At 39.1% G+C, this 23,629-nt stretch overlaps 1 protein-coding gene across 20 annotated transcripts in view; it reads right to left on the bottom strand.

Moving 5' to 3' along the window:
* SoxN (SoxNeuro) overlaps positions 1-23,629 on the bottom strand; it is a 212,283-nt gene that overhangs the window by 83,955 nt on the left and 104,699 nt on the right. For 9 of the 20 annotated variants that reach the window (XM_069049037.1, XM_069049045.1, XM_069049039.1 and 6 more), the window contains 2 exons: positions 22,866-23,053; positions 5,617-9,500 (listed from right to left, as the gene is read on the bottom strand). The exons of 4 other annotated variants lie outside the window; for them this stretch is intronic. In XM_069049037.1, coding sequence (XP_068905138.1) covers positions 6,631-7,665 — 1,035 coding nt within the window. In that variant the 5' untranslated portion in view covers positions 7,666-9,500; positions 22,866-23,053 and the 3' untranslated portion in view covers positions 5,617-6,630. Of the gene's footprint in view, positions 1-5,616; positions 9,501-10,515; positions 10,765-22,865; positions 23,054-23,629 lie in introns of those variants that run through there. 7 more of the 20 variants (XR_011159908.1, XR_011159907.1, XR_011159911.1 and 4 more) reach the window with 2 other exon arrangements.

The raw sequence follows: 23,629 nt of genomic DNA on the forward strand, positions 1-23,629 counted from the left end.
GTTTCATGATTTAGCGATATTCCTAGAAATGTCATTCCTTGTGACATAAAACTGATACCTGTCATCATTCTAAACCATCCTGAAAGGCCTAAGAACACACCGACTTAATCATTAAAATTTTTCCGTAAGAAAATGAAATCGTCAAGATAATCCCTTAAAGTTTCTCATTATCGATGCGCCAACTTAACGATGTTGAATTTAGTTTCTTTAAAATCCTTGTCTGACACCCCCTCCCAGTGATTACCCCAAGGTCGCATCATCGCCGAATTTAATTAGTGTCGTCCGAGAGTGAGTTATTGGTGTCGTAAACAAAACGTCCGAAGAATTCACAAGGACAGGGCCACCACAGTGGGGTGGTGCAATAAATCTGGATTAGGAGACATAAATTTGACAGAACGGTGTGCAGACCAGTCCCCTGAGAGGTTATTGTCCATTTCGGATTCTGTTTTAGCTTAGATCGTGTTAGGATGAGCTCTTATAAAACGTCATTAGGATGGACACCGTGCGTAATCATCGAGTATAAATAGCCGGCGCTGGTTTATTTATGATTTCTTGTGAGTTCGGCCTCTTGATGGTGATTTATCGATCATTATTCTCGTCATTTTTCCAAAATGGGTCAGCCGGAGGTGAGAAATTGTTTCGAGGAAATGATTTAGTGTTACGCGGCAACTACCGAAGAATGTCTTGACGGTTTTTTCGTCGGACGGTCTAAAGTCCTTCAAACTTAATTAAAGAAACCAACGAAAAAATTTTCAAGAGACATTTTTTTCCTGAAATATTGCATGTTTCGCAGCTAACTATTGAAAAATAAATTTCCTTTGTTTTTTTTCTTGTCAATAATAGCTAAAAAAACTCATTTTGAAACAATGCTTGTATGAATACATTTTTAACTAACCAAAAACCATCCAAATTTTATTTTTCGGCGAACAGATGAAATCTGAATGTATTAGCATAATCCAAAGTACAAACAAAAATCGATGCAGTGGTGAAAGAAGAGTAAAAAGACACCAAGGAAGTTTATAGTTGAGAAAACTTTCGTCAACCATACTTCTGGACTGTTTAGTTATACATATTGCTAAATAATTACATATTTCTCAAAAGGTTCTACAAGACTGTTAATCATTTTGCAGATTCAACTTTTCCATTTTGCGAAACCATGAAGGAGAAACAAAAAGATAAACTTCAGAGAGAGATTTTACACTTACATAGTTTAACTTGCAAAGTACTCTATTTCAAACAACCATCGTATTGCCCAGAGCTAGCTCCTTGTGATATTGATTGTGATTGTGTATATTCGACGAGGAATAGTGTACATCAGTTTTTTATTCTTTCAAAAACAACTTTATTAGCGTAAAAGTGATCACAACAAATTGTAAACAATATGTTTCTTTACTTTTTATTACAATTTTTTTACACAATTTTCTCACAATTTAATTATTGTTATTTTTAGAAATGTTAAATTTCTTTTATCGATTGTAACTTATACTTGCGACTTTAATTAATTATATAAAAAAGACCTGATTTTTCTTTAGAATTAAAAAATTCCATTACATTGGATTTACGAAATACTATCACTTTTTATAGTTCTTAGAGTATAATTCTCAGTTTTTTCATCGTCCTGATGATGCCAACTTGGTTGGATGAAACGCGTCGACACATTCGACAATTTTTTGGTGTGTGGGAACTTTTTCCAATTTTTTTGTGAAGTTTGTCACCAAGTGATCCAATTGTGTTCAGTGTCTCGAATTTTGTAATTGTAATTATTTATTTATTAAAATCAAAAAACTGTAACAAACTTCGTATTTTAAAATGGAACATCTAATATCTACTTCACAAATATGTATTAATTATTATTATGTTTTTAGGTATATTCTGTTTTTCTTCACACAATCCTCCAAAATGTAAAAAAAAATCTATGCATGTAAGTATCGCGCGTTCAAATGAAATTCTGGGCTGAGTAGGCATTGGAAAATTAAACCGTTTAGAACAGTGTAAAGTTTGAATTTCCCGCCGTTTGACAACGAATGACATTTGTTTACGTTATTCTATTTTTAATGTAAAACATTGCAAAGAAAGAAAAAAAAAGAAAATTCGTTTGGCTCTAAATTTTAGGTTAGCTGTCAACATGCTCCAATTAATCTACGCTTTAAAAAAGCACAACAATTGACGGTTTCCAACGCCATCTCAGCCTATGATTTCATTTGAACGCGCGATATTTTTTGTCTAATGTTCTGAAATATGTCAAATCTAGTTCGGAAAGTACAATTTATGAGTTTATGACTTTGGGAGACCATTTGGGGAGACAATCTGCAGACAAACACTTTACAATTTTCTAATTTTACGATCTCATTTTTTACTCTTATTAGCACTGTACAAAGATAATTGCCTTGACGTTGTATAATTTCGCACAAAAAAAATCAATCAAACCGTGACAGAAATTTTATTACAAAATTATGCCTAATGTCATTACGCAAAAATCAATAATATCAACTAGGAAATGTTGAAAAAAGTAAATAAATAGGTAGATATGTATTTATCTTGGACTTGGCAAAAAAAAATGGAAAGTTCCTAATGCGCTAATCGCTTATCTGTAAAGGTAGGTACGTCAAAAATGCACACTTTTGTGAGAGGTTGCACCATCGTGCTGCACTAGAGAGCCGTCATTAGAGACAAACGTACAAAAGTGTTCATGACACTTTATGAAACTTTGATAAATCGGTGTCATAAAGCGGAGTTCAACAAACTGACATTAATAATCCAGTTAAATTGCAATCGGTGTGATTCTCTTGCGATGGTCAGATGCTTCAAATCCGATCCGATCGAATTTTACTCGTCTCATCCCTCCGTAAAAATAAATGTTTTTTCGGTTCGAGACGCGTTTTTCGCGGAACCATTTCTCGATTAATGCAGAGTCGTGTGTTGGAAGTAAAAGGCCATTATCAAGGCCTTCCTGTGCGACGAGCGAGTGCATGTAAGACTGCCTAATCGCCATCACCATCGCACATTATCGCTAATGCAGCCTTCGCGTGAACAAAGTCTCTCCCGCTGCAGCCCTCGGCCCTTAACACACACCGAAAGCTATTAATTAATACGCTTACGTGCCACAGGAATTATGTTTTAAATATTTGTTCTTTTCACCTGTAAATTACACCACCGTGACAGAAAAACCCGTATTGTGATAGGGGTTTCGCTCATTTTTTACGATAAATTAGAACCGGACAGGACCCCAGGACCCCGACACCTCGTCCTACGCTGAACCAGTTCGAAAATAATAAAATCCGAGCCGGCGGATAATTATTTTTGTAATTGCGTTGAAAAATGGTCACGTTTTGCTGTTGGATGTTGATGAATGGAGCTGTTAACACGAAACGGAAGACATGATCTCGCCGAAAAACTATAATTAACATGTCTATTAACGGAGAGGATTTCTTTTCTGGTCTCGATGCGAATAAACTTCCAGATTTGAAATCACTTTCCCGTAACTTATTTCGGTATTGCTCCGGCCGTACTTTCTCCCTGGAGTCGCTTATGTAAAATGTCTTGGTGCTAAAACGACAAGAACTGGAGATTTATGACGGACCAGAACGGCAAGCGCTTTCACCCCAAAAATCCCAGCTTCGCAGTTCGTCGCTACTCAGGCCCGAATTCAACAAGATGACGCTACAACCAACGTACACAGAAAAATCGTCATTTTGATTCATTTGTATTAGGCAAAAATATTTTGGAGTTTTTGGAAAAAATATTGCAACTGGGTGTCAATACATTTTAAGCTTCTAAAATCGAAAAAAAAAGAATTTTTTTAAGGCACCCTTAATGAAAACGGTAGTTTTACGTATTACTCACAAGCGGACGAAAAGTAACTCTTTTTCGGACCGCGGCGCCATTTGTTGGTAAGTAACAACGAAACCGACAAAACCGATAGGTAATTGTCCTGTCACCATAAATTATGTACCTACATAAGCAATTGTATCGCAAATAGTAAATTTCTCGTTTTGTTGTGAAGCTGGTAAAAAATACTATAAAGAAAATTGTAAATTGATTTGAAAAAGGTAGATGCAATATAAATTTGTAATTTTTTCAATGATATCTTTTGCTTTGTAGTTCCGCAGGTCGCCTAAAAATTTAATGTGCTCCTCTGCCAAAAAGTGCCTTTTGTCTTCGCCTGTTTTCAAGCCTCGGCTACGCCTCGGCCAGAAAACTCAGACTTGAACGAAAATGATGCACTTTTTGGCCTTGATACACAAATAACTATTTTTTCAGCCAGAACGGTATTTGTTCTAATAAAAAGCATTGCTCTTGTCATTTTTAAATCAATAACAAATTAATTTTAAAATCTTCATTTATCCTTGCCAGGGTCGCATCAAACTGTCATTCTGTTAACGTTCTCGTTTTAATTTATTTGTCGAGGAAAATTTTCCCCTAATTTCACAATTCCAGTCACGTCGTTGGAACTGAAATGAACCTAAAAATTGGCCAGATTATTGATCAGATTTAAATCCAATTGAAGGTGTGTGGGATCGTTCAAATTAAATAATTCAATGACATCGATTCCTTTTAGAAAACTGGAACTACTCGAGAAATTTGACATTCTGCCTCCAATTGTGTTCCTTGTTGTGCATTCTTTCGTCAATCATTTTAATAAACTTGAAATCATTCATTCTTCTGCTTGTTTCGACAAGAGCGATTGATTCCACAAATATTTTATTCATCAGATGTATAAATTAAATTGAATTATTTACAAAACGTAAATTGGCATGTTGTCCGCTCGTTATTTACCACAAAATTACTTGGTCCACACTCATAAAATAATTCAAAATTAGAACAAACATATTTATTTTCAATCGCTACAATTTAATTAAATTAATTAAGTTGTCAACACTAACGACTGTTTTTTAATTTTGATAAAAACTTTATGAGCACCAATCATAAATTAGCTTTTTATGACATCATAGTTCGTTACCAGCTTAATTTTTTGCCCACAAATCCGCCAATTTATACTTCAACTTTCATAATTTATTGGTCGACTTTTTGTTTAAACAAAGTGCAATTGTTTTTCTGGTTGCGTTGATGTCTTAATTGGAAGACGTAAAAAAAAATGAAACGAATTTTTCTGAGCTGAGCTGCGGACACCCGGAAAAACAATCAAAGAAAAACAAAGAGATTTGTGCAGTCGATGTTTGCCAAAGTGCTCTCTTCGGCCGAGTGGCAAATCTATTACTTTGTTTGATTTATAAATATCTAGAGTAAATATTGTCCCAAAGGAAAAGAAACTACGGGAGGCGCTCGCTTATCGCAAAGACTCAATTTGATGTTTCGAACGAGCAACTGTTGCTTATTTTCTTTGCAAATTGAATAATAAAAAATGCAGTCTTAAGTACACAAATGTGATTTAATCGTTTTTCTTATATCTATTGTTTTTAACAAGTTTAAACTAATAATAACAATTGATACTAAAGGTAATAAGTTTTATAAAATATTTTTATCACAGGTGAGACATTTGATGTAATTTTCGCACAACAAAAATGTCGAGCATAGATGTTGCGAGGTTGTTGCAGTGTTAAATTTATTATCAAGTGGGACGGGTCGTGATCACGATTATTGGGAATAATTCGGTGATTATACAACCGTCGCAAACACAAAGTACTCAACGTTACCTACCTTCACCCAACCAACCCACCAACAGGTGATTTGCGAATTTTTTATGAAATCGACCACCGTCAAATAAAACACTCGTGTAACTTGTCAATCTCATATATTCACATTTTTCGTTCCATTGACTAATAATTGTAAACACACTGTACATTCAAAAAAAAAACTTAAAATTAATATGTACAAAGCTGTGATATTTTTCATGTCCATATCTTTGTCAGCCCAACATCACAATATAATTAAAAAATACTCGTGTGTAACACAGAAGAGAGATTTGTTGTTTGGAGTTGTCACGCACCGGAAGAACGAACAAACAAATCGGCAACAAACGAGAAGAAGAATGGTGAATGTGTAAATTTTGTCGATCGAAAAAAAAATCTATCTACAATGGAAGAGACACCGGTATCGTTCATCGTACGTAAAAAATAAAATCTAACCAACTGGGCCTATTTACAGAATTTTTGGTAGTCAACCTTGTCGTCTTTCGAGTGGGACCGTCGAGATCGAGTAGCGTCGTCGCATCCGGATCAAACGAAAATGCAAATGATGCGGTGACGATACAGAGGTTGATGTCGCGGCCCGGCGAAAGACGATCGCTATGATAATAATTAATAGAAAACCGCGGTTTGAAATGACTATGTACACGGATACAGCGAACTAAAAAAATAAACCAGAGATAAATGGACCGGCGACGGTTTCATTTTGCGCTTGTGGGTCCAGAGGGATGATTAGCGTGTCGGTGGTGAGTCGGGGGGTTAGCGCGCGACACACGAAAGTTTGTACTAACGAGTGGTGAGATCTCCACAAGACACTTACTTGCCAGCAAAATGAAATGGTCGCGCTCGCTCCTCTTACAAATATAACAATCGAATACTGGTGGTTTAAGGAACCAAGAGTCAGAGGATGATGATAACATAACATGTATGTACACAGAGTTCACAGGGGCGGCACGTCCAGGTCCGGGGCCGCGAACAGGGGCTCTCACATGTGCGCGAGTGGAGCCAAGGGCCCGGGGCCCAGCGGGTCCGGCGACGCACTGTACTGCTGCATGTGCTGCGTCCCGTCGGTGGGCAGGTACATGGAGATCATCTGGCGGAGGTCGCCCTGTTGGGGCTGCTGCTGCTGGCCGTATTCCCTTTTGACGGCGCCCGGCGTCGGCGTGTGGAGGCCCGAGCTCGGCGACACCGGCTCCGACTTGATGCTGGAGCCCGACGGGCTGTGCGACGAGCCCTGCTGCATCCCGTAGGGGGAGCCGGCGCTGTTGGGGACCGTCGTCGTGCCGTACCCGTAGCCGCCGTTCATGTACTGCATCTGGCTCATGTCGTACCGGGCGTAGTTGGCGCCGCCGTACTGCTGCTGGTAGGCGCCGGGGTCGTGCATCATGTACCCGTTGGGCATGTACCCGTTCGGCATCTGGTACATGTCGCGGCTCGCCACCTGTTGGACGGCCGACGGCGCCGTCCGCGTCGGGTCCGCACTGGGCAGCAGGCCTGACCCGCCCAGCGGGTACTTGTCCTTCTTCAGGAGCGTTTTGGTCTTCCGCCGCGGCCGGTACTTGTAGTCGGGGTGCTCCTTCATGTGCACGGCGCGCAGCCTCTTCGCTTCGTCGATGAACGGCCTCTTCTCCGCCTCGCTGAGCAGCTTCCACTCGGCGCCGAGCCGCTTCGAGATCTCCGAGTTGTGCATCTTGGGGTTCTCCTGGGCCATCTTCCGCCGCTGGCCCCGCGACCACACCATGAACGCGTTCATCGGCCGCTTCACGCGCTCCATGTTCTGCGCTTTGTTCGAGTTGTTGTTGTTGTTCGACTGGGGCTGGTGCTGACTGGTCGGCGGCTGGTGGTGGTTTTGGGGTTGGTGGTGGTGCAGCTGCGGCGGCTGGGGCTGGTGGTGCATCTGGTGCGGGTGCTGGCCGAGGCCGTGCATGGGGGCTAGCGACCCGTACGACTGGAGGCCGTGGTGCGGCGGCATCGTCGCGTGCAGACTGCCTCCCTTGAGGTCCGTTTCCATCGTCAACATCTCTTCCGTCGGCGCGAACAGCTTGCTTGATTTCACTATACACCGAACACGAACACGACACCTCCACACTCGACAGAGAGACTCTGCGTTATGACCAACTACTACCCTACCGGTTGTTCTTCCACGGGCCCCCACCACCAACGTTGATTGACAGCAACGCCTGCCATGTTTCGCCGCGGCCAATCGCGCCGCACGGACACGCCCTCGCTCTCCCCACTCGCTCGACTCGTGGCGCTGCCGCGCGCGGACGGATCCGATACTAATCACGGCTGATCACTAATTATACCTCGCGGCTATTTTTACTGCAACGTACTGAGCAATAATTAATTAATAGGAGCGCATCTCTAAAAGTCCCTAATTAATGACGAGACCCGGTGCCACCCAATAATCACCGCCGAACACTACCGACAACAAAAAATTTAATAAAAAAAAACCACATCCGCACTCCCCATCTTCTCATTTATTTGTTTATTTATTTATTTAAATATGATCGTAAATCGTTTAGCACTTTGTATCCGACACTGAAAGAGCCGCACGCAACAATGCTTATTTACAAACAATCCCCACAATGTAACCCTCGGCTTATTCAAATTGCCGATACACTCCGACTCTCTTTTTACTCTTGTCCGACAATTTCCAAGTGATATCGGGTGGATTCGAAAAAGCAAACGGAAGCCGCGTTCGCAAATTGAGCGCTACCTGGTTTCAGATCTGGCAGCGCTCACCGCAGGGGACGACAGCCCGACCATTGTCTCTGATATTTATGTATCAGGAGATAATATCTCAAGTAATTGTTCCTGTAATTGGCTTGAACCCTTCTGCCTTCGCCACGATTATCGCGGCGTGCCATCTCTCGTCCCGCGAAAAAAACGCCACATTTCCCCGATTCGGGCGTTTCGGCACAAGCGAGATTCTCGCCGATAATTACTGTCGATTCCTCGAAGCGCCAGGTGTCCGACCGATTTCGCGGAAGCAGCGCTGGAGGCGGCGAGCTTCGCTTTCGCCCCGCGAATCGCCGATTTCGGCGATCGGGCGGCGGCGCGAGGGGGCGCTAGTTGCGGCGACGTTTCGGATGTTCGATTCTCTTCTGGTTAATTAAGTGTATCCGAGTCGGTCGGCGGAATGGAAACTGTCCGTTCGTTGCAAAGTCTAATTAGCAATTTCTCGGCATCGCCGCCGCCGCGACGGTCACACCGGCTGCCTATCTGAGCGACACAGAGGAGTTGTCGTCCTTCGTCTTGTCGTCATCCAATAAAACCACAACCAACTTCCTGGTTGCTCCGACGAGTTTCCAACTAATCACCGAAGAGGGATTATGCGATGGATATTGTGAAAACCGGCATTTTTTCTTGTTTTGTTTTAGGTAAGCCATTGTCTTCAGGAAAAGTTCGCTCCACTTTTGATTCATTAAACTTATCGTTATAACTTGAACTTTGATTTTTTTACCTACTTTGCGTACGGTCGTTGTAAAACTGTCGTTCGGTCGGCAATTGATTGTCGAAAGTGGTCATTTCGTTCGTCGGGAAATCTTGCCGACTCATCTAATAATAATTTATTTCTACAGTTAAACCTTCATTTGGAAAATATTTCTGACGTGCAGGAATATAATGCCCGGACCCGCTTCTTCTGTCAATAATAAACGCGCAAAATCTGTACTCCATAAAATTTTATTGCCGTGTACAAAAAGGTGGCACAAAAAGCGACAATAAGCTCTTTATTCGTCGTAATAGTTTTATGGACGATGGTCCTTCTGTGTGCGTTATCCCGTATTTTTGACCGTTCCTTCTCGGACTCGTTTTCATTAGCACGTGATTGACAGAGTGCACAATGGAAACCTGAAAAATGAAAGATTTAAATCACAACAACTATGAGCTCAATTAAATACTCTCTAAAGTTTTAATCGTCTCTAAATTGGGAATAATTGATTCACTTAATTTAATTTTTTAAAACGGTACAAAGTTAAATATACCGGGTGCCCCAAAATTCTCGGAACAACTCAATGGGGCAATGTTAACTCACGCTAGGAAATTATGAGAAAAATAATAAAAACATTCTATATCTTTTAGATTTGAAGATATGGGGATCAAAAGGTGCAGCTTTGATCTCGTTGATTTTAAATATAAAAAAAAATTGACTACATATTTGTTTTTTACTAGCCAGTTCTATAAAAATTCTGAATGATTCTAATCAGGTTTGCAATGATTTATGTACTTCATTATTTCCAGCATTTCCAAGAAGTGATTTTATGTCGGTTTTAACGCAAATAACGTATGGCAACATGGCTTTGATTTGTCTTTCTTGTTTCCATGGATACAACAAACAACAAACAACATGGATAAAATATTTGGAGATTATTGGGGGATACATAAATGATTGTCCCATCGCAGTTGGCATTGAAAACCCACACAAATTTTGGATGTGCCGTTAGCCTCGCAACGTTAGACAAACTAGTAGACAGATTTCCACTACCGCCAGGAGTGCCACCTACCGGCGATACTAGTCTCACTCATGTTATAAGGCTTGCGGGACTTTCAACGCCTACTGCGATGGGACAATCATTTATAATGATTTTTACTTGATATTTTAATGACTACTTAACAATGTATTGCTAAGCTGTTTCACGCATTTTGGGGCACCCGGTATAACATTTATTGACAGTGAATGAAATATGTAGTTTCAACAGTTTTCTTGACTTGACAGTTTCTATGAAAACTTTAAGGAAACCAAGAATAATTGTATCTAAAAAAACGGAGCTAAAATAAGAATTTTTGATTTATTGTAGCATTGTAGGTACCTAGATAGTTGTTGTTTTATTTGATTTTATTTCCATATACATAAAAGGATAATTACCTACTAGGATAATTCGCTATAATTAGGTTAGTTCAAAGGGTGGTTGCAGGCAACGAAGAACAACAGATGTCCAACGCCCGGGTTGTTCTTCGTGCGCCACAAAAAAAAATGATAAAATAAAAATTTTCCTTTTTTCTCTACTTGACCGATTCTTCATCTTCTCCGTTTTGAGATAGATTCGTCGTTGTCGGTTTAAGTTTGAAGTGGTCAGTTGCGGGAGCCTCCTCGATCGCCGCCCCCGGCCCGGTCCTGCAATTTAAAAACTGCAGATCCGAGATAAGCTCGCCGGAGTCAAACATTCTTTCAGCGGCGTTCATTGAAAATGTATTAAAACCAAACAGCGTTGCGCAAGCCGGAAGCGGGGCGCGCAGCGGCATCTCATGCATCTTTGATGGGGCCCTCCAACAATGAGGGTGTATGCACAATTTGCCGTGTTGACATAGTTTTAAACCGGCGCAGCGTCCCGTGTTTGAGCACCAACCCCGTCATTACCGTCTGCAAATTTGTACGCGAATTCGTAATGACCGCCCCCGATCCGGCACAAAAGCGCCACTCGGATGGCGAGCCCTTTGACCGACTTGTTTGGCTTCTGCCGCCGGAGTCACCGGCCGGATTTTTGCCGCCGACGGTTCGCGGAAGCGCAAAAACCGGAGCGTTTTCGCATTTTTTCACGGATTTTTTTCCCAGTCATTGCCTGACAAAGCACTATCGAGACCTTTGTGCCGACGACGGTTTTTGCGCTTTCGACGAATTTCGAAATGTGATTTCTTCACGCGAGCAAGCCGTAGACGAGACCAGCACAATCAGACTCTTCTCCGGAATTATATCTGTTTCATGCGTAAATAATATTCGTGTTAAAATTCAATCCAACAGACTAGTACTCCACGGTACTGCTACAAAAAATATCACAATTACTTCACTTGTCGCACTACCAGAAAAAAATTCCACAGAGCCAAGACGCAAGTAAGCCCTTTGTTGAGAACCTTCGTACCCATCTCGGCCAAATAAACAACGCAATTACTCCGATATGAGTCCACTACCTGATCCCACCCGAAAGCTCACCGGAGCGAAAACTCTTCTTGCGTAAAATTCCTCTTTCTTCTTTCTTTCGGCAAACATCTTACGGCTATTTACCGTCCCCGTCCCGTTTTTTACCGTCCAATCCGTCCTAATTGCGACGATTTGACATTTGAGACGGTCCGATAGCTCAGAGCATCTCGGTGAAAGTACGAGTGGTACTGTTCGCGCGAGAAGATTGTTGTTGGCGAAATTCAGTTTGGAAATGGAAAGGGAGTTCGCATGTCGGCGTCCCCGGGCGAGGAGGATTTAAATATGTGGGACCAGGTGTGCTTTCAGCCCGGTGGACGCGCAGGTACCGACCGGGAGACAGCAGGGTACCGAGTGATTGACAGCTACGGATCGCGGCGCGCTTTGACGTGCCCCGTTTCGATGGTACACCGGTTAATGAAGACAGGGCAGGGGGAGAAGGATAAGCCCTCGACGGGACCACCAACTAACGGCCCATGCCAAATTATTTCGTCAAGAACTGATTCCATCCGGTCGGGATGGATCATCGGAGGCCAAGTGAACCAAAATCGAAAAGAGATCCATCCGAATCTGCTGCGAAGAGAATTATTTGTTGTACCTGCTTTGCCAAAAAGAAGAAATTATCTGGACTTGTAGAGCATTTCCTGAGCATATATTCCTTCGGAACGAGACATCATTTAACAATCATGAGAAAAACAAACCAAGAAGAAAATTACTTTCATACAAAATGCTGATTTGAATATTTTACTAACTCGTTAACCACAACGTTGGCGATAGTACTTTTCCGAATAATTAAATAAAAGTGAAGAAAAACTAGACAAATGTAGATTTCGCGCACTAGGGCTTCAAAATCATCCAAAAAACACTTGCTTTTTTGAGCATTCTGAAAATAATTTGACTTGATAATAATTGAAAATTTTGATAGAATGAAAATAAATCGCTATTAATTCGATTGGCACTTTGACAAACGCATGGACAAGCGCCATCTATTCACAAAGGTTCGTTTCAAAAAATATTGTACAAACTTCGATGCGCCAAGAGGTATTTAGAAATGAAGCACTCGCTCCTTCATCACTCGTGCATCAAATAATGCGCTCATGCGCGAAAAATGTCTTCTCGCACTCGGTTCATAAATAACTACATATTACGCTTTCCTTACAATCGCCTCAAAATTTAGAATATTAAGTAATCATTTCCAGATAGTCTTGGGATAGTCTTGGATGATCCTATCACGAAGAAATTCATTTTTCTTGAGATTTTAAATACTTAGAATGTTTGCTTAAAAAGCACAAAAATAATGCTTTTTTACCAAGAAATCTCTTTTCAAAATCAAATAATTCTCCGCTTACAAAAAAATACAAATACATAAACAAAAACAAAAAAATTAAAAGAATCTCTTAAAAAAAAAGAAAAAAACGTTCCACATTAAAGAAAAAAAATTTCTAGTGCGTAAATAACTTTATTTTTATTACATTACAAAAAGAAGAAATATCAAAGAAAATAATTTTTACACGAATATTACACGAAGAAATGTTTATTTTTTCTATCTACTTAATAATTTTAGTGTCACCTAATGTGCGGTGGGTTAACTAATACATTTTTTGAATACAATATGATACATACTCGTACATACAATGATAAATTAATCCGGCCTGAATGCTGTGACACTAGATGTATGGTGGGTTGGAAGATAACAATAAACAGATTTTTTTAACAATCCATTGTACACAGAACATTTCTACAATTTAGAAAATTAAGCAAAATATCGAAAAAAATTCGCCGAAAGTCAGATAATGATATTTCCTCAAAGTAAAATTAATTTTAGTTACAAGATGGTGATAATACTAATAATAGGATGAGAAGGTGTTAAATTTCTCTAAGTTTCAACTCTCTACTAATATTTCTGGACCTTCTACGAAACTTTACCACTAATTATCGTCTTGGAGAAAGCTTCTGTCAAACCTTCAGACCATAAATTACGGAATATGTCTAGGTATGCCCAGGTGTGTCAAAATCTGACTTGCCTTTTGGTGGTCTTCCAGTGAAAAGCTGTTGCCATAAAAGACCAACTGTTTTTTTCTTGCGGTTATATAAAAAATATCACAAAAAAGACTTTTTGAAACATTTTTTTTTTAATATTTAGATCATTTAAAAACATTCTAATAGAGAAATTACAATTTAAAAATATGCCAGTACATAACGGTTTGTTTTTTAATTTGGCGTCGAAGAGTCGATTGTGAACGCACCACCGGATTACGGATTTTTTTTAATTTGCAGATTGTGAAAAGTGACAGTGTTTTTTAATTTCATTTCATTTTTATTCCACCAACAATATTATTATCAATAGTAGAAATAGCCATCGGCGCTGTGTTAAAAAAATATGCACCAATAAACCGTTTCAGAGCGTTGCCATTAAAAGTGCAATCGGTAATGGATCATTATCGCCATCAAACTGCGTCGGCAAAAAACCCATCGCCGGCGGGAGAAGCCCACGAGTTTTAACACCTCGGATTTGTCACGGTATTTTTTCCGTCCGCCCCATAAATAATGATATTTCGCCATCCATATTTCGTCTGTTAATTTTTCTCGATGAAAAATTGGCTTCCACACAACTATCAATATCCTTCAGACGATCAATAGGTGTACCACTCGGGGATGATTTATAATAACTTTCCATCATTAAGAAATTTTTTCGGAGGCCGGCACGTAAGCAAACCCCTCTCTTCGGTGGACGTGGTGCAAGAACAAATTCCAATCGGACTAATTGGGACAACCCCATTTCCGGTAATGAATTTTTCGTCCTAGTGCGACAAAGGGCGCCGCACCAGTCCGAAAGGTGCGCTCGAGGGATTAAAAAATGCATAAATCAGGGGTGCGCTACGTCGAATTTCCGAGAAAAGCGATCACTGCGGAGGAGGGTGGGCCACCACATACCTGCCTGCCAAATTTCCCACTTTAAGACCTGTAAAACGTAGGCACCATTAAATCGAAATGGTTATTTTTCTATTGTACCAGCTGAAGAATTCCGGGTTGGAAGCACGTGTGTCACGAGTGAATATGGTCGATCCCTTCCAGTCTAGATGTCGAATTCTGCATACAATGCAGCCGCGGGGGGCGAAGCTTCTAGTTTTTACTCACGACCGACTGAATGGGACAGACCTAACCTATTTCTTTTTTTTCGCTTCCAAGACCCATTGTGGTCTCCGAACAAGATATTTCTGTCCCAGCGTTATATTTCACCGTGTGCACCACGCCCCGCATTTTATTCTGTCATTCATTGCGATTTCGGAAATGTTTTGTGCGCCATTGACGTTTACACGCAGAATGGGGCCCCGAAACTTCCACTCCTTTAATTAACCACCGCACCACACAAATTTACCAAAAACAAAATAACTATTTTCCCAGAAAAAAATACTCGCAATTTTTTATAATGCATTTTCACATCGACGGGATACGGCATTCAGGCCGGACATAATAATACTGTCTTTGGATGTACCGATCGTTTGAACGAGCGAACTGTATTATAAAAAGCACCCCTTTAATGTGGATGAGAATTTGAACATTGAATCACATTTGCAGTCATCTTATTAGATGTCAAACCCATTCAGAATAAAATAGATACAGATGTATTTTTGAAATATTTTAATGGATGAATTTTTACCACATTCTCGACAGAAAAATAGTTAATATACTACTAATGATCTGGACTGCCAACAAAATAATATACTGAGATTACAAAACTCTTAAGCAGATTTTAGAAAATAGGTCCAGGTAGTCGACGCCATTGTGAACAAGTTGATAGTCCAGCTATTGTAAGAGGGGTTAGATACAGTAGTAGATGAAATGATAGCAACTTTTCAATACGTGGAATTTTAGGACTCCTCAGATTGCTAGTTTTTGTCCTTAATTATAACACTCCTTGACGTGATAATATAGCTATTTATGCAACAAGTTACAAAATGAGCGTCTTTTTTGCACTAGACATGACAATTGGACCACGAGTGTAATTTTTCTAATTTAGTTACGACAAGTATACATTCTGATTGAAATCCTGTTTAAATCTGCTATTTCAATAAATTTCCGGCATAATACTAATATGACTAATGTCACTTTTTAACACTAGTGATAATATAATGTCACTTTTTTTCACTAGTTATTAACTGAAGCACGTTTGACAACTAAAATGACATATCACAATGATTGCTTTTCGTAACTGAATCAGAAAAATTAATTTGGACAAGTCGATAACGATGTTATTATTTTACAATGTATCAAAGTTTGCTTAGATGAGAAAAAATCGACAAGAAATGGTGCAAGCTTCGCTGTCGACCTGAAAGGTGGTAAAGAACCATTTTGTCTAGTCTGGGGTAAAATGGATTGCTTTATGCACAAAGGCATCCTGAAGAATAATTTATCACATCTTGACAAAGTAATGTTCTATTTTACAAGTTTTGGGAAAATGGCCTGGCAAAGCGTTGGTTTAGACTTGTTAAATTATGGGGAAGAGACCGGTACGGGAGTCGCCGTTCGGTCTGCTGATCTGAATCCAGTGGAAAATATGTGGAGCGCGGTAAAACTTAAATCAATTGGTTTTTAATTTTAATTATAAGTAAAAAATTAATTATTTTCACGAAAAATTGTCGATAACTTGATGTGCACTCAGAATATCACTGCTGACAATTTCCCAAAGATTTTTGATTTTTGTTGGTGCATATAAAATATTTTTTAAACAGTTTAAGTGGACTCAGAGCGCCTAAAAAAGCAGTGCATTTCAATATCCAATGCCGTCTAAATGTAAAACAATATCAATAGTTCAATTTTTCAAAATTAGAATTATTTATGAAACGGAAAAGTTCAATTCAACAAAAATCTATCAAAGTAGCTCAAATTAGCTGTTTGTTTTCTTTGTTTTAGTTTTTTAGCTTCATTCTCGTTGACGTCAGTTTCTCCTTTTTTGTTACATTCATCTTTCTCTGAGACACACATTCAACTTTTTATTTACGGATTGCTCATAAATTAATTAAGATTATTGTTTAATTCCATTTTTTTGAAGAAAGCATTACATATTAGGTATGGAATAAAAATAAATCGGGATTTCTCTACTACTTCGTTGTTTTTTACACTACTTACATCCACAAACCAAAAAAAAAAATATACAGGGTGCATCTAAAATGCGTGCGTTAATTTTAACACGTAGCAGAGCTTTATAAATGAAACGTTTTTTCTATTTGAATTTTTTACGAAAAAGCGTTATAAATTGATTTAAAATTTGAAATAAATTAGCCATCAAAATGTACCCGCCCATGGATAAAGGCGAAAATTTTCTGTTGTGATAAAAAACGGAGCTTTGTCAAAAGAGTTACATACATTGTAACATGGTTACAAAAAAAATAGAGACCAATTAATCACATAAAACGACTTGTTTCGTAAAAATAAGGGGGCAAAAAAATCTTGGGAAACTTTTACGAAATTTGCACAATGTTATAGAGAAAAGTTTCATAAATTAACACCCGTATTTCAAATACACCCTGTATTTAGCGTATCCGTAATGGTACTTTTGGAATTTAATTTAATTATTTACTTATGAAATTTTACAATTTTTTAATTAACATTTGGATCTTTACTTTTTAAATTGCATTGCTTTTGAACCGAAATGTATCTATTTCTTAATTTGTGAAATTTTTCTGGAACGTCCATGTTTCAATTCGGAGTAACACAATCCCCGTTGTCTGTTTTCTTTTCAAATTCGCACTTGACTATTTTGTGGGGCAAGTGAAAAACGTAAATATCCAGTTTTTGTGGTCGGCTGATAAAAAATGTCTGGGGCATCCATTTTGTGCCGACACGTTCCATACGTGTATAGATTCGAAACTTGGCAGCGCCTCTGGCGGACAGTTTGCGTTTCCGGCGCTTGAATGCGTTTATCGGGCCTCGTGGACACCGGAACTGGCGCCCGGAGCTGCCGGAACAAGACGACACACGTCATTTCCGCAAGTGTCAGATCTAGGACGGCGGCGACTCGCCGGACCTCCCGATAACTAGTTTAAATAAATTGCCTTCTAATGGTAAATTGAGTTTTCAGATAGGAGTAGGTACGCGCGTATCGGATCGATTTTGTTTCCAACTCCTGATGCGAAAAAATCCGCCGTGAACTGTATACGTTCGGGTCTAGGTACGGTCCGGGATAGGACATACATTGTATTTTTTATCGCGCCTCTAAAATGCCCCCAGCCCGGACTATTTCCGGAGTTTGACAGCTCGACCTCCGGATATGACGTTATCTAGACGGGAACTTTTGTATTCTGGCCTTTCGACCTCTCGGCTTGTCGCCGAGCTCGGGACTTTTCCTTTTTCGCCATTTATTCAAATACGCCACCTTCCACCTGGTGGAAGATTTTTTCGCAACCACTTTCCAAAAAACTTTCGCTCGTCGCACCGAGACGAATTCAAAATGGGACTCGTCAGACAGTCTGGCGTCCCAGCGCGGGCCCATGGACGTCCGGTTTTTACGGCAGCTGTCATAAACCCATAAACCCGTCGGGTTTGAAGTCGCGATAATTGCTCTCGAGTGGGCCCGTGCAATAAAACCATCGAAAAGTGAAATATTTGTCAAAGGTGGAGATTTATTTATTTGCGTTTTTTTTACGGCATCGCCGAGTGAATTTCCAACGGTGGTTTGAATTTCACGTCTGTTGAACTTGACGTGGGTCATTATCTTGCCACTCTTGTCACCCGTACGTATGTAATCGCTGGCTCGCGACGCCACCTTCATACGTGCATGCCCAGGAAAATGGAAGCAATTTACATTTCATGGGGCGCTATTATTTTTCATCTAGACATGTAATTCCACTGACGTCTTCCGGACCAGAAAATCACGTCACGTGAGTCGATCTTCAACCCATCCGGTTAATTAACAATCATTCAAAAATACTTACTTATATATCAAGGCCGCGAAATCATTCTTTAACGCAGCGCTGAGGCCGCTTGCGGCCGAGGCAAAACAATCTCGATATTACCTCTTTTGCTTGTTGTCATGCACTTCTCGCCCCCTTTGTAGGATTTTTTCGCGTACGATTCGTCCATTATGAAGCCCCTGAGGCTTCAAAAATGTTTGTTTCGACACAGTGGCGCAGTATGCCTGAACACGTTTTTAAGGGCAATTCGGTGGCTAATAAAACGAACGGTTTGTGAATTTACAGCGATCATATATCATTGGGATCCTTAATCAATCACCCGGGGCTGTGGACGCGGGCGAGAACGCGTTTATTCATACGTGGTCAAGCGGATGGCAGTTATGGATGATGGAGTCGGAAATGTGCCGTGTTACCACGAAAAAATCGAATACGGGACTGGTGAGTCGTAATTAAAATGCGATTACGGACGCACCTTCCCACGACCGAGATAAAACCACCAATAGGTCTTGGTGTCTCGATCTACGTGTTTCGGCCCTAAGATGGCGTCTTCAGTTCTCGGTCAGCTGTGGAGACGAGACCAAACGATTTAGGATATTTGTGCCGTTTTACACATATATTTCTTGCTCGTAACAAAAATAAAATTAAAAAATCTACGTATCCATCTACTTTTGGAATTATTTATGCTGGCATGTTTACGAAAAAAAAAAATTCATTTCGAAGTACGGTAGAAATAAAAGAGGCGAGTTCTCTCGTCATGGAAACATGTAGAAAAAATCTCGTCGTCTGCAAATCCGCTGCACCGGTGCACTTTTCAGAGGCGGCGTGATTGTCCGATTCGTATGCAGAAAAGTGTAAAGCCGTGCATCAAACACGTAACTAATAAATTGAAATTGATCATCCGTTCATAATAAACTGTTCTCGGATATGAATAAAAATTGCCCCATTTAAAAAACCGCCAGTCTGGGTGCGGTGGGCATTATGAAGGGCGGGAAGAGGACAAACGTGATGATGGATGTTGGGATTAGGAGACGTGAGAGACGGACCAAGACTAGATCAGCCTGTCAAGGGATGATGTATGGCCGATGTTTACATTGCAAATTCGCATTCTGTCGAATGGTGCACTCTCTGTGTACGGGGCCACTTATTTTTCTGCATCGCCGTCATCCCACCGGAAATTTTTCAATTTTGTTTATTTGCACGTGCGAAGCGATTTCCAGCTGCCGAAGCCAACAAAAATATCGTTCATTTGGAAAAATTACTTTAATCGAATCACGGTGGCAAACGATGATGAGTGGACAAATGGAAGGAAAGAAATTAGAGAATTAAAAAAAAAATGTTCTTACAAGCAAGATAATTTTGGACTAAAACATTACGTTGAATGATCAGTACCTAAATAATAAGAGAATAAAGTACTTCTTTGAGATACTTTATGATTTCTTTTGCTTTACAAATTAAAAGAATTTTTTTATAATTTTCAAGGCCACCCGATTGAAAGGTAAAATGCATTCACGTTGTTTTGGCATAATGGCCATAGAAATTTTGCATTTAATTTGGTAGTAAAACTGTCTGTTGAATTAGGTTATGTTTTTCTAAGTTTGAGGTTATAAATAGCGTCAATGTCTAGTATCTAGTGCATTGTTGTCAGTTTTACTAGTTGGCAATAGAAGAAAGAATACTCAGACATCGTGGAAAATTCAGCAACATTCATTTTGATAGGTCCGCATGTCAGGCATTTTAGTGATGGAAATCAAACAGTGTGTCCAACTTTAAAAAATAAATCATGGCCTTCCATTATTATCCCAAAACAACGTGAACGGTGTTTATAAAAACTTTGTTTATAAAGTAATTCAGAAATTTTGTTTTAGTAGGTGATTCTGATTAGTTCTGTCGAATGTATAAATGTCTAATGTATTGAAGTGAATGTTGAATTGTTTGGAAAATAAAAATACATATACATATTTAAAAATAAAATTAGTTTTATTGCATTAGAAATATTTTCGGGGAAATCTACAAAAAACACTTGTGTAAGTGGTTAAAAAGTACGAAGATATAGAGCAGCAAGTTTGGAATGAGTTAAAAGACTTCAAAATGGAACGATATCGAGAACTAATCGATTTTCAATTTGTCCTGTTTGAAAGGAGAGAATTGCAAATATAAAAGAAGAAAAAAGATTTTCAGTTAAAAGAGAATTATAGCAAAAAAATTATTAAAAGGAGAATCAGTAATAAAACAATTAATTCAGTCGATAAACACAGTTTAAAAAAAATTTACCACTTGGGTCGAACAAATTCAGTAAAAATCAAAAATTTTTGAATCAAAATGTAAATAATATAATGATGAGACTTAACACAAAAAAATCACACAGCAAGAATATTTTCTATATTTCCTCTATTTCTTCCAGTTTTATTTTTCTCATTTTTGTTTCCTTTGCATTTTTTCCTTAATAATATCTATAATGTTACATTTTCCTCTCTCTCAGATGTTACATTTTCCCTCTTCTATTAAGCGACATTTTTTTTTAGTTTACCCCTTTTTGATTTTTTGTGATTTTGGATATGATTTTCTTTTTGTTTGGTCAATGCATTAAGAAACTGTTTTTTCTTCTTTCTTCTCCATGTATTTTTTCCTTCTCTTAAAAATGTAATTTATGGTATATTCTTTAATTAAATTTTTATTTTACTTAGGTATTTGTTCATCAATTTATTTCTTTTATATTTATTTTCTTTCCAAAGATTCTACATTCTACAGTCTAAAATAATGTACTTTTGTTGCATATTATTCTTTTGATCCGTTACAACTTTATGCACATCCGTTTTGCCATTTGAAATGTCAAACTGACACCATCACTTTTTTTTCCCATTGACCGACAAAAATATTCAAAACATGTCATTCTTATCTGACCATGACGTTTATTTTTTTTTAATATGTAATTCTGTTTTGAGTGATTCATTCCTGATTCGTTCCCCTTTCGTCGCATTCCCGCAAAGTTTATTGCTCCGTCGTAAATACACGAAAGAGGACTAGGTCTGTCTCAGCTGTAAATTACTGATGCGATTTGTGTTTTTGACAGTCGCGTTTTTCTCTCCTCTTCGGGGGTGAGTCGATGTGTTATTGACTGGAGGATATGTCGTAAATATTGTTTGGCTGCGCGGTTTATGAGAGGTATTAATTATTGACTCCTGAATCGTTAAATTGAAATATTGCAGTCGTATAAGCCTTTCATGGGGCTGTTACTGTTGTGGTCATGGGGTTGGTGGGATTTTTATTTTTGCTTGCAAATTTATCACCTCTCGATGCTGCCTGTCCGCTTCGATGGGTGTTTTTATTGATCGTGTGTGGTGGTGTCTGCCTTCTTGGGGCTCGATATGCACGTCACAAAGCAATTTCTCCTCGAAAAGTGAAGCACTTTCTCGGGTGACTTTGCGAGGGCTATTTATCAAGTTGCGGTTCGTGGATTCAGTTCAGTTTTGCATTATTGGCAAAGGCAAAGGGCTGCCCGACCGTAAAAAGAAACAAAAACAAAACTACATGCGCGAATAAAAAAAATCTTACACGGTTTTCCCTTTTCAAGACGCTTTTAAGATTATTTTCAACATTTTGAAACTTTTTTTAAACACTTTTACGTTTCCTAATCTAATAAAAAGAATAATTTACAACGAGTAAAGTATGAAATTATAAGTTAGACAAGTGAAATTGATTTATCTGACTACGCTAAAAAAAAATTACTCACTCAAATGATTACATGCACTCGCCTTCGGCTCGTGCAGCAACCTTCATTTTCGTAGATAAAAACTTTCTTTGCTTGCTTTTAATAATAATATATGTACTATGAATCTATTCTGGTGAAAAATTCCAAATTTGAAACACGTGAATATTTTGTTTTTGTTATTTTGTTCATATTTGTAATATTTTAAAGTAATTATTGGGGTATATTTTAAACTTTATAACACTTTTCGATTATACGCGTCCTGTTTGTTTTTTAACTATTGCAAATATCCCTTTGTAGCAAATCAACAAAGACAACGAAAAAAGTTTTAATTTAACTGATGTTGCTCCTCGTACTGGCTGAACGCATCTAATTGTCATTGAAAAGTAAAACATCCTTTGTGGGGCAGTTTGGGTGAAAGATTCCGGTTGAAGTGGCAGAAAAGCGTATTTTGTGGAGCTTTCTCAGTCAAATTTGAGCCATTTTCGTTGGGAATGAGCGTCTTGAACCGTATTCAACAATGGCATCGTCGCAACTTGTTGCTCCGACCTATGATAGATGTATGTGCACTTTCGCATAATGAGCTCGAAAACGCTCCCCTACGTATATATAATGTATGTATGTGTATATACCTAGAGAGGAGTCGTCTCTGGCAAGACGTAATATTTTCGTGGCTTCCTTACCTGTTCGGTGTGCACCAGAGAGGAGCATTTAAAATGCCCCGTCTATTCAATAGGACAGCGCCGGTGTAAAATCAGTGTATACATTCTTTATAGGAGCAATAATGGGACCCCAACATTTCATTATGGTGCGGATAATGTTGGCGGTATTGTCCGTGGATTGTGCACTTGATCTAGACTCCGCTTTTACTCTGTAAAGACATGAATAATAAAGTTAAACAGGTAGGCCATTATCACATTGTGCCGATATAAAGCAAGGTGCCATTCACATTCAATTCGACTTCAATGCTATTCACGCGGATTTATATGTTGCCGTGAAATTTACACCGATACCGGGAGACTTCTTCGGGATTTCGCGAGGGGGCCGGAAAGAGGAGGTTTTCGCTGATTTCACCACCGCAACAAAGACCAACACGGATTGACCCTCGGCCTGTTCGATCGTCCAAAATCTATCACTAAAAAGTTTCCCAAAATATTTCAAGTGTGTCGAATTATTCTTACATTCCTGCAATTTTCAGGTTTGCTACATTTTTTTTTAAATCATCTATTGTAAATATCGGGTGTTCAATAATTAAATTTGTCCTCCAAGTAGGCGTTGAAGAGTCGGTTGTGAACGCACCACGGATTGCGGATTGCAAGTCAAGGATCAGCTTACTAACCTTACTCTTTGCGTTGTTTGTGTCTTTATTCTTCAGACAGGCAAGTGGTGCGTTCATAATCGACTCTTCAACACCAACTTTGAGGATAAATTAAATGAACATCCGTTA

This window comes from Tenebrio molitor, chromosome 5, assembly GCF_963966145.1.
Source record: "Tenebrio molitor chromosome 5, icTenMoli1.1, whole genome shotgun sequence".
Classification (NCBI taxonomy): Eukaryota; Metazoa; Arthropoda; class Insecta; order Coleoptera; family Tenebrionidae; genus Tenebrio; species Tenebrio molitor.